At 30.1% G+C, this 12062-nt stretch overlaps 2 protein-coding genes and 1 pseudogene across 2 annotated transcripts; 1 reads left to right on the forward strand and 2 right to left on the reverse strand.

The window, feature by feature from the left end:
* Positions 1 to 1670: 1670 nt before the first annotated feature.
* On the reverse strand, positions 1671 to 3650 carry LOC137814051 (putative disease resistance protein RGA3). The gene has a single exon (XM_068616584.2). It carries the CDS (start codon positions 3648 to 3650, stop codon positions 1671 to 1673), a length of 1980 nt encoding a protein of 659 aa, XP_068472685.2.
* Positions 3651 to 3657: 7 nt separating this feature from the next.
* LOC150029632 (putative disease resistance RPP13-like protein 1) lies at positions 3658 to 4351 on the reverse strand (annotated as a pseudogene).
* Positions 4352 to 10991: 6640 nt separating this feature from the next.
* LOC137815982 (uncharacterized) lies at positions 10992 to 11938 on the forward strand. The gene is made up of 3 exons (XM_068619089.1): positions 10992 to 11393; positions 11545 to 11607; positions 11816 to 11938. The coding sequence occupies exons 1-3, from the start codon at positions 10992 to 10994 to the stop codon at positions 11936 to 11938; spliced, it is 588 nt and encodes a 195-aa protein (XP_068475190.1).
* Positions 11939 to 12062: the final 124 nt, after the last annotated feature.

Below are 12062 nucleotides of genomic sequence, written 5' to 3' on the forward strand. Positions count from 1 at the left end.
TGATATATAGGAAGATGATAAGAAAAATGGAAATGATTTTATTCTCTTGTGTGTAGGAAATATATACAACCTAATTATGTAGTGATCCACTAATTATGGAATTTATCATTATCAAATTAATTACGTAGAATAACGTACATATAATTTGATAATCATTATTTTCTTAATAGTCTTTTTTGAAGAACTTTTTAGAATCAGTTCAAGAAAGTATTCTTTATTTTAGATGGTTTGAACAAAACTGGTTAGACAAATTAAATCTAAATGTCATAGAAATAGATAAAAAAAATATGGAGAACTTTAGAAGAAACAAAATTTCTAAATATTGAAAACAAGAAGGTAACAATACAACTTCCCCTCTTGAAATGCTTAGAGAAAAATGAGAAATATATATAAAAGACATTCAAAATATTTGAATATTCATAGTCAAGTCGATAACAATCAATTATACCAAGTAGCAATAGCTAAAATACAATGAATCAACGGTATCAAACAAAAGTAAAAGGTTAGAAAAATCACTAATAAAACCGTTTTAATTCTTCAAACAAGAATTAAAAGATCTGAAAATAGGAAGATATGCTAATACAACATTGGAAGAAATTAATAAAAAATTAGATTGTATAAATGTCCTACTTTAAAAGGTTTTAGAATGTATATCGATAACTTTAGGTATTTCTTCCTGCACCTCTATATTCTTTGAAATACTAGACTCATCCTTGATAATTTTTTATGATTCTAAAATAAGGGTTTCGGAATATTCTTTCTGGAATGATAAATCTGGAATTCATAAAATGGATTACAGAAAGTATGTTCCGGAATTATTAAAAAAATAATAATTCATAAGTCATTTTTAAAAGGATAAAATGATTTTTTCCAAAAATGATTGGGGTGGAGAGAGAAACACCCATAACTTTATGACAACGTATTAACTAGAGAAAACCATAGAAAATATTTTTGGAAAGAAAATATTATTGCAGGGTACCCTCTAGTTTTTTTTTGCTGAAAAGGTTAGAGAAAACTAACCTGATACGCGTTAAAAGATATCACTTGTGGAAGAATTGTTTCCATGAAAAAGAAAAATACGATAATTGCTTTCTACAAATAGTCTAAAGATAGAACACCGAATTAAAAAAAGTGAAGCCCAAGGAATAAGAGAGTTGGGAGATTTTTGTAATCAATAATAAGGGTACAATAAGAAAATTCCACCCTCCACGGTTAAAAGAAGAAATATTAAAAGAAATCAATTGGCTAGAAGAAATGCACAACACCATACAAATACCAAAAAAATCACAAGGTTGCCACCACTAACAACAATACTAATAAATCTACGGACAGATCAAGAATATTTTGCTATAAATGTGGAAGGATTGACCACATGAAAAAAGATTTGTAAAGTAAAAGAAAAAACTTAATAAACTAAATATGAGTGAAGAATTGAAAGAACAAATAGCTAATTTACTCCTGTATAAAAAGCGTAATTAGAAACAATTTTTTTATTTTTATTTCTAGAATAAGAAATAAAAAACATAAGGGAACTATAGAATAAGAATTTTTTAAAGTATAACTAGAAATAAAGAAAGCCAAATAAGTCACATAAAAAACGAGTTAAATATAAAAGAGTTGAGAGAAAACATTTAAATACACTACAAAATTTAAGGAAATAAAAAACGAATTTATATCTGCAATTTCAAGCGGATCTTCTTCTGCATTTGGAAAAGGAGTTTCCGTTCTCTTGTTTCACCAATGGAAAGGTGTTTGATGTGAGCAATGAAGGACCAGTACTCACCACATTGAGGTTCACATTTTCGACTCAATTCGGAACAACCGTCTATGCTCAAATCTTCAAGGGAACGGAGGCGATGCATGCCACTCGGGAGACAACACAGCTGAGGACAGTTAACAATATGAAGAATCTTAAGACGAGTCATTGCTGTAAGCCACTCAGGAAGCATCTCAAGACTATGCCAATTTGAAATTAACAATGTCTGCAAAGTGTCGGAAGCTCCTTCAATCCATTGAGGCAATGTCTGTTGCCTTGGACATTGCTCAATATGCAGAAACTTCATCCTCAAACTGTGGATTGGTTTTTCACAGTCCAAGGACAGATTTAGCATCTCACACCTTATGACAAACAGAACCTCCAGTTTAGGGAGAATATGAAAAGGAAAGGACTCTAGCCTCCTACATGATTGAACAATCAAAATTTCAAGGGATGTGAGTTGTTGTGCCCCTCGGAACAGAAACATCAAATTGTCACAAAATTCAAAACTCAAAGTATGAAGATTCATCAAACTTGCAAATTCCTCCTCTGGCAGAATAGACTGTTTTGTGGTGATAAACAATTTTCGAAGGCTGATTAACATCCCTAATCCTTTAGGCAATGTTTCAAGCTCCACACATCCTCTCAAAGACAAAGCTTGCAAATTTTGGAGTTTGCATATAGAATGAGGAAGTCTTTTTATGTTGCGGTTATTTTCAAGACTGAGAGCTCGCAGATGCTCCAGTTTAGCAATTGAATTGGGAAGTGTCTCAAGAGAAGAATCGCTTAAATCTAAAATACGCAAGAATTTGTATCTTGTTATCCATGCATCCAAAAGAGCTACATTATCAACACCAACTCCAACTATTGGAAATAATATAGTTCTCACACTACTGGACTTGGGGAACAAAGCATGGCTAAGTGAATCATTTTCAACAACTGATAAATGCCTTACTTGCTCAGGTATATTCCGGGTAACTGAGTTTACCACAAGAATCTCTTCTTTTGCAACATACTGGGCAAGATCATGTACCAAATCATGCACTTTGAAATAGTAAAGGTGACCAAAGTCCTCAAAATCCTCAAGAAATGATCTCGAATGTAACTCGTCTATATACTGTCTTGCAGTATTCTCTATCTTTTGACTTCCAACCTCAGATCTAAGTAAGCCAAGTGCCGCCCAAAGGTTAACAACTTCAGCACCAGTACAGCCATAATCTTTTGGATAAAGAGAAAAGAAAGCAAAACAGTGTCTCAAATAGGAAGGCATTTGGTCATAGCTCAACTTAAGAGCAGGTAAAATGTCATCTTTTTCTTGTTTTAAGTTCCATATGCCATGGTCTCTCACAAACTCCCACCTTTCTGAATTAAAATTTAAGAACAGAGAACTTCCTAAAGTTCGCACTGCTAGTGGAACCCCTCTACATTTATTCACAATTTCTTTTCCAATCTCTACTAGATTTGAATATTTTTTTTCTTCGCCTTCCTTAAATGCCCATTTGTTAAACAGAGAATAACAATTCTCCATGGAAAGACCTTCCAAAACATACGAGGGAACAGTGCCCATCATTGTAGCAATTGAATTACTTCGTGTTGTCACCAAGATTTTGCTTCCAATTGCACCCACTTTAATTAAATCTTTCAACTCTGTCCATTTTGCTCGATTATCATTCCATATATCATCCAAGACTAGCAAATACTTCTGACCAGAAAGCCTGTGTCTAAGACGACTTTGTAGCTGCTCAATATCAAAGTTTTTATTGTTTTCTTGGTGAGCAAGAGCAATAGTTGGAGCCGAAGCTGAAGCAGAGTTGATTATTTTAATAATTATCTGTCTTATGTCAAAGTCATCAGAGATACACACCCACATCTTCAACTGGAAAAGATCATCCATTCTCTTATCATTGAAAACCAACTTCGCAAGTGTGGTCTTCCCCAACCCTCCAATACCCACTATGGGAATAACACAAACACTTTGATCTCCATAACCATCACCATGAGGGTGAGGTTGCATCAAAAGATTAATAATTTCTTCTCTATCACTCTCCCTTCCAATCACCCCTGAAGCATCAACATGGGAATAACTCATATCTCTCCTTTGCACAAGTCTGTGATCAACCTCAATCCTCTCAAGACCAAACTTGTTTCCATCAGCTGCTATCTTATCAAATCTACGCCTAACATGTTTGATTTGATGAGCCATCCTAAAACGAAAAACAAGAGAATTAGATGAAGAAAAGAAGTGGTCTACCTTCATCCTTGTGCTGCATGAAGCTTTGAGAACTTGTTTTCTCAGGTTTTGGCACTCAAGTCCATCCAACACATCTTCAACATCGAAGCAGACGTTTCGAATCTGCCTGAGCCATTCCTGCAACCCATGGTTTTGTTCCTTCTTCTCCTCAGCATCTAAGAGCACACCTTTAACTATTAACAAGGTGTCTTTGATCCCTCGAAGATCCTCATACACACCATAGGTTCGAGAAGCTTCTTCCTAAGCATAAGAAGCTAGGTTGCTTAGCAATGATACAGTAATATCAAAGACAAAATACTCTGCCATGTTCTTCGGGAAGAGCCAAAGCGGTGTTGTGCTCAGTTTGTGGCGTGGTCGATGTCAATGCTCCTCCTCCTCCTTATGTTGTATTCATGTACACTTGTTTTAAGAACAATAAAGTTTCTTAACAATCATCACTAAATGAAATACACTTAACAAACATTAATAATAATATAATAATATTTTAAATTAAAAAAATAAATAAAAATGAATAAAATATTAATTTATTGAAGTGAGAAATGTTTTCACTGTTTACCGTGTTATTATATCAGCACCTTTTAAGAAATGTCAAACACATCATAACTATTTTGGAGTATGAAATATTTTCATTAGGGTAAATTTCCAATTTATTTTGTTTATAAGAAGGCAAATAGAGGATAATTTGTTTTTAAAAGATTTTTTTTTTGGTACAGATAATTTTTTCATACTATTATAATATTTAAAGACTATTTTTTTTTTATAATCAATTTAACACTAAATCATAAAATTTATGAATTAGTTACATTGTTTAATAGTCATACTGATATTATAATGTTTAGGTGTAATTTTTCATTTAATTTATGGAGAATTAATATTAATTGTCATTCTCTTTATTCACTCATATACTAAATAGGAATTTTCTTCTTTCATAACTAAATTGGATCCAAACTATCATTTATTTTTTGATAGAGATGAGTAGTAATGCACTAACATACTTTCTATTGACAATCAGTTAAAAGTTATTAAATACTAGAAAATAGAAAATAAAACATTAAATCAAATTCATATCTTATCTTATATTATAAAAAGAAAATAATTTTGTATAAAATTTCTTCCCAAAAATATTTTTTGATAAATATATATTAAATTAATTAAATAATAAAATAGTAAATATAAAAAATTAATAATATAAAAAAACAAAAGTGTCACAGTTAAAAAAAAGAGAATTCCATTAATTAGACAGGTGTGATATGTTAATAAAAAAGCAAACATATCACCATTTTAAATAAATTTTAATTTTTTTTAGAAATCAAAATAAGATAAAAAGAAAATTTCATTAATTTGGCACACAAATCATGTAGTTAATCACTTAGTATATTGAAAAAAGCAAACATAATTATCTTGAAAAATAATTAATGCAGTTTTAATATATATATATATATATATATATATATATATAAATTAATTTAGGAAATTGTTATAAATAGAGTCACAAAAATTGAAGGTTAACAAATGGATACGCGTATATGTTACAATATCAATATTTTTGTAAATTAAATATTAATACAACCTTATTACAACTTACTCTTTTAAGTGGACATGAGTATTATAACCAAAGATATAATTATGTTTTCAATACCAATTATTATAAAAATATTTTAAGCTTTTGAATTTTATTTTTATTTTTTAAACAAATGATTTAATTAAATTTTAATCATCTCGTAAATTTGGATAATTTTCATTAAACAAGTGTTCTATATAATATTTAAAATATTTTTTATTTTCATTAATGGTCATGTAAAAATAAAGTACTCAGAAAAAAATAAAAAAATATCTTAAAGACTTAATATAATGGTATTTCTAATAAGAACTCAATTGAATATAATCATATTTATGAGTTAATTAAAATTTAATTAAGTTTTTAAAAATTATTTAGAATATGATTTATTAACAGTATGAAATAAAGTAATTAAAATTAAGTTAATAAAAGTTTGATTAAAAAACATGAACACGTTTAATTGAGCACGAAGAAGTTTCAGTTAAGCATGTCTTTTTGCTCCTTAGTATGTGAATAAACCTTTCTTAACTACGAAGCTAACAAAGTGAGCCACTCGCTTAGGCTAGGAAAGATAATAAAGGGCATTGGTATATTTTATTTGGGACCCACTAGAATTCTTATGAATAAAGACCTAGAAAAAACAAATTCAAAACTTTTATATTAAAATTTGAAAATAATTTCTCCAAACATTCAGTATAGAAAATTATTCTCTAGTGATAATATGAGTAACTATTTTTTCTAATAGTTGAATGTAACAAGACCAAAACTTATGTAAATACTACGTAAACTAATTTTTAGTAAAAAAAAATAATTAGTTGTTAGAATGACTAAATTAAAGATTATTTTAGAACAAAAAATTGATTTCTAAATTAGTTTCTATTATTGTTAAATGATTTTTAAATTAGTATTTAATTAACAACAAGGTTTTTACTACCAAATTTAGAAACTAAATAATTGGTAGTTAAAACTTTGGTTGCTAATTATATACCAATTTAGAAACCATTTAACAATAACATAAACTAATTTAGAAATCATTTTTTTTAAAATGGTCTCCAATTTAATTATTATAGCAACTAATTATTTTTTTTATTTAAAATTGGTTTCTATTTCATGTTTTTTCTTGTAGTGTTATTTTTGAATTTGTTAAGGTTTTATTTTGATTATATTGTTCTTATGTTTAGGCTATATATTAATCATCATATTTTTCTTCTCATATTTGATATTGAAAAATACTTTTAAATCTATTTTTTTAATGAAGATTACCTAATTGAAATAATGATATAAAGTTGATTAATTGATTACATTTTAATAGATTAATATTATAATAAATTAAGACTTATTAAGTTTTAAGTTCTTTATAAATTTAATTATTTTTAATATTTATATTAAAATTTTATTTTATTGAGTGTCCAAATTTTATATATTTCAGTTGAATTCTTACAGTTTGATTTTGTCATTAAATGAGTGAATTAGATGTTAGCTTGAATCATCAACGCTTACATGAAAAATCAAGAAATTAAACATTTAAGTATTTATAATTGAGTCCATATTAAAAGTTCTCATTCATTTGAGTGTCTAAAATTTGTATATTTCTCAAATGAATCTCTATCTTCAACTATGGTATGATCATTTGATCTTATAGTCTTTAGCATAATATCATGAGCAATGAGAAAAATGAAACTTTGGAAACTTAATTATCTTTATCAAACACATTGTTTCGTGTCTCCAGTCTCCACTTGGTCGGTTTGATTTTAGTTTTAATATTCAATGTAATTTTTTATAAAGATAATTATGATTTTAGAGATTTGTTTTTATTATTGTTCAAGTTTGTGGTGTTGTGCTTGTCAAATGATTATATTACTTTAGTTGATGACAAAATCAAACAACAAAAACTCAATTGAAATCTATAAATATTTTGGATACTCAATATAATGAAAATATTTAAGAGGAACTCAATTAAAAATACTTAAATTTATGAGAAAATTAAAATTTAACTATGCTATTTTTAATTTTTTTTATATAAAAACACCTAAGCAATAATATTTAGGCAGATTCTTCCTGCACCAGATCATTTTAAACTACACCCAATATACATAAAGGAAAAGACTAAAATACCCTTAATGAAATGAAAATTAGGGTTTTTTAAAATGTGCACCCAACCCACATCCAATTCACCCAACCCAACAACATTGCACCCTTTTTTCTATGATCACTGTGAGGAGGCAGCGCGCCGAGAAGACTGTGAGGCAGCGCGCCGAGAAGACTGTGAGGCAGCGCGCCGAGAAGGAGATGAAGCCACTGGAGAAGGATTGAAGCCGCTGGAGAAGGATTAAAGTCGTCGGAGAAGGAGACGAAGCTACCGGAGAAGGATTGAAGCCGCCGGAGAAGACGAAGCCACCGGAGAAGGATTGAAGTCGCCAAAGGTAGTTGGTAAAAAGGTTCTATGACATATAGGTAGAGTCTGCAGCCAATATGAATAAATATGCAACTTTTGCCCAATTTTCATTGGCGATGTAAAATTAATATTAGAACCATTATCTCAACTACAACTAGTTTTTGCAAGCAAAATAGTAATGAACAACATAGATCATATCCTGTACTTATCTAATAAACTAAAAATGATTTGGAAGCTAAAATTGATTTGTAACTAGTATGTATCTCTACACTGCATCCAGTCCAGATTTGCTTTAGTAATATATCCCTCACTTGCTTAACAGAATGCAGTCTCGGGAGCTTGGATGTGTAGGAGCAAGAAGTTATGCTGTAAAACAATTTTTTTTGTCTTAGATTCAAGTTCAATCAAACTTTCAAGTCTGTCTGGTGCCCTAGATGCAAAGTTTATGAAGGAGAAACTTCATCTTTGCACTTTGGAGGGTGCTATATACAGATGTAAATGAATCAGAGGAAACCACTAGTCATGTGTAATACTGATCTTTGTGTGATACTGATCTTTGAAAGAGACTTTGCATGCTTCAGCTTCACCATGCTATATACACTTTTGGTTCAACTTTTTTTGTTTTGTTTAAGATCTTAAAAAAATTATTTTCATATGATTTTGTAGGAAACAAGCTCCGGAAAATTATGAAAGCATGAAAAATAAACACACACTTTTGCTCATAAGCAATTTATTCCACATTACATTAAACACTGAAGCCTTAAAATAGTTCATTTTATTTGAGATGAAATCTCATACTAGGTTTTTTTTTTATGAAAATGGATGTCTATTTAAGTATGCATATTACAAATTGAAGATTAAAGTTTCTTGTAAATTAATAAGTGTTATGCAATCTTTATTTTTATTTTATTTATTTTTTTGGAATGAATCTTCTATATTTTAATAATGTTATTAAATATTTGATATATATAAAATAAAATAAAAATAATAATTAATAATAAAAATAATAATCGATATATTTATAAAAATAAATAATAATAATTAATTAATTTAATTTATATTCATTATTATTATTATTATTTAATTAATATTATTATTTTATAAATTAATTCTAAATATGATTGTTATTCTAATATTCTAATATTTAAATATTCATATTATTAATATTAATATATTTTTTATTATTATAATATATATATAAAATATATTTACAATATTATTATTTATTTATTATTATATTATATAATTATATTATATTATATTATTATAATTAATTATTTTAATAATAATAATAATAATTGTTGTTATTATATATATATAACCAAAAGTTCGTAAGTCAAATATGAGTTTTGGATAAACTTATCCAGAAGTATATTTTGTATTCTAGATATGAATATCCAGAATGATTTTATGTGTTCCAGATTTCAAATTGCGGAAGGATATTGTGAAACTTACGGATTTGTATATTTGAAAGCTAACTTTATGTTGTTTTTTTCAGCATTGCCAATGGATACAACTGACTCATACATGGGAATTTCAGGAAAGATTGATGTGTGGGATGGATTAGATGATGTTGATCTGGAGCAGTCAATAACATATAACACGTTAGATAATGAACATAGAGCACATGAGTGCAGTGAGGCGTTTACTACAAATAAGGTAAGGTAAATGTTAGGCGTGTGAACCTTATTGTTTATGAATGTCACGACAATAAAGCAAGTTTATAATGCAATGAGTGTTCACCGAAGATCACAACGAGGTCATAGAACAGAAATGCAACAATTCATGTTGTTACTAGAGCGAGACATGTATGTGCATTGGTGTAGGTGTGAAGAGGTGTCGAATGTTGTGCAAGATATATTTTGGACACACCCAGATTCAGTAAAGCTAGTGAACTTGTTTAACATTGTCATATTGATGAATAGTACGTACAAAACGAACAAGTATAGGATGCCGTTACTTGAGGTTGTTGGGATTACATCAACTGGTTTGACTTTTTCCGTTGCATTTTGTTTACTAGCAGCAGAAAAGGAAAATAATTTTTTGTGGGCCCTTGACAGACTTAAAGGGTTGTTTTTTAGAGTTGATTCATATCCTAGGGTGGTGGTATGTGATAGAGATATTGCCTTAATGAATGCAATCATAATCGTTTTTCCTGAAGCTTATAATTTACTTTGCCGATTTCACATTGATAAAAATGTGAAAGCAAAATGTAAAATGTTGGTGCATCCAAGAGAAGCATGGGATCAAGTAATGCAGTCTTGGAGATCTATTGTGGATTGTGATATTGTTGAGGCCTTTAAAGATCGTGTCAATGCATTTCAAGTTGTGTGTTCTCCATGGCCTATATTTGTTGATTATGTGATGGCTACATGGTTACGTCCACATAAAGTAAAATTTGTTAAGGCATGACAGATAAGGTGATGCACGTAGGAAACACAACAAGTAATAGGGTTGAGGCGACACATTGGAGCCTAAAGAGAGTTCTTCAAAATTCCATGGGGGATTGATGTTTCTGCTGGGATTCGATCAACAAGATGATTATTTTACAACATAATGCAATCAAAGCTTCATTCCAAAAGAGTCTGCATGTGGTCGGACATCGGTTTAAGGTTACAACTTACAAAAAATTGTTGGGTTTTGTGTCTAAATATGCTTTGAACCTGATTGCTGAAGAACTTGATAGGGTTAAATTTGTGGGATTTGATAAAAATAGATGTGGTGGATGTACTCTTACATGTACTCATGGTCTTCCTTGTGCGTGTCAATTGGCTTCGTTTGGTGCAGGTAGCATACCACTTAAATCAATACATGTCATGTGGACTCGATTAAGCTTTGATGATATTGCAACAGAACAATGTTCATATGAGTTGCCAATTGACAAAGAGTTTGAGGTGATCGCGGGCGGTTCAAAGAGTTAGACGTTGCAGGTAAGGTTAACATCAAAACTAAATTGCAAGAGATTGCCTTTCCAGAGAAGACATCTATTTACGCACCACATGATAAGGTCAAAACAAAAGGTGCTGTGAAGATGGCTCGTCCTACCAAATTCATGAGATCAACTAAGCGAATCCCTTCTTATTTTGAACATGTGGATTTCTTACACTCACAACATGATAGTTGTTCGAGTAAAAAATCTACTGAAGGACACTTACCACAAATTCTACCAGCACAATCCATTCCTTTGCTTGATCAGTTCCCTATAGGATATCATCCATACATTGTTGATGTTGTCGACATTAAGGCTGATGGCCATTGTGGGTACCGTGTTGTTGCTGCCGAATTGGGCATGGGAGAGGAGTCATGGGTTGTTGTTCGAATGAATTTGTTAAAAGAACTAAGTGAATGGAGACAAGAATATGTTGAACTGTTTGGTGGTGATGAACGATATGAATACTTGAAGAAGTCACTTCTAGTTGACCACATGTCTATGGTATCAACCACTAACACCATTTCATTTGTACTTTGCATTTCTTCATTTAACTCACTTTGCCATTTGTACTTTGCATTTCTTCATTTAACTCACTTTGCCATTTGTACTTTGCATTTCTTCATTTAACTCACTTCGCCATTTGTACTTGCAGGCAGGAGCAGATAAGTGGATGACAATCCCAGACATGGGATACGTTATTGCTAATCGGTATAATGTCATTTTCGTTTCATTGTCCATGATACAATCATTGAGTATTTTTCCTTTAAGAACCCAAGCACCAAGTAACTTCACTCATCACTGAATAATTGCAATTGGTCACGTCCACGGAAATCATTTTGTCCAGGTATACCCTAAACGAATAAAAAAAGCAAGTCATAATGTTAACTTAAAAGTTATGTAACTTATATTTATAACTTTTATAGGTGAAGTTGAAAGATGGTTATCCAATTCCACCAACAAATATACTATGGGCATCGCATCGTTATCCTACGACCCAATCTTGGTCAACATACTACATTAGTCGATACAAGTTTATACACAAATAGTGTCCATTAGACGATATTTCTAATATCAACATTTGTAATACATATTTAATGTTTATGTTTTAGTATGTTTAGTTTATTTTAATACATGTATTCACTACATTTCTATTGCAAATACGCGTTTATG

The sequence above is a fragment of the Phaseolus vulgaris genome, chromosome 1, assembly GCF_051622355.1.
Source record: "Phaseolus vulgaris cultivar YP4 chromosome 1, ASM5162235v1, whole genome shotgun sequence".
NCBI classification, from domain to species: Eukaryota; Viridiplantae; Streptophyta; class Magnoliopsida; order Fabales; family Fabaceae; genus Phaseolus; species Phaseolus vulgaris.

Excerpts from the sequence above, each read along its gene's own strand:
- LOC137815982 (XM_068619089.1), top strand. The coding sequence starts at position 10,992 with ATGGCTCGTCCTACCAAATTCATGAGATCAACTAAGCGAATCCCTTCT. Across the intron at positions 11,394-11,544 it reads TAGTTGACCACATGTCTATG|GCAGGAGCAGATAAGTGGAT; the intron begins GTATCAACCACT and ends TTGTACTTGCAG. Across the intron at positions 11,608-11,815 it reads TTATTGCTAATCGGTATAAT|GTGAAGTTGAAAGATGGTTA; the intron begins GTCATTTTCGTT and ends TAACTTTTATAG.
- LOC137814051 (XM_068616584.2), bottom strand. The coding sequence starts at position 3,650 with ATGGATGATCTTTTCCAGTTGAAGATGTGGGTGTGTATCTCTGATGAC.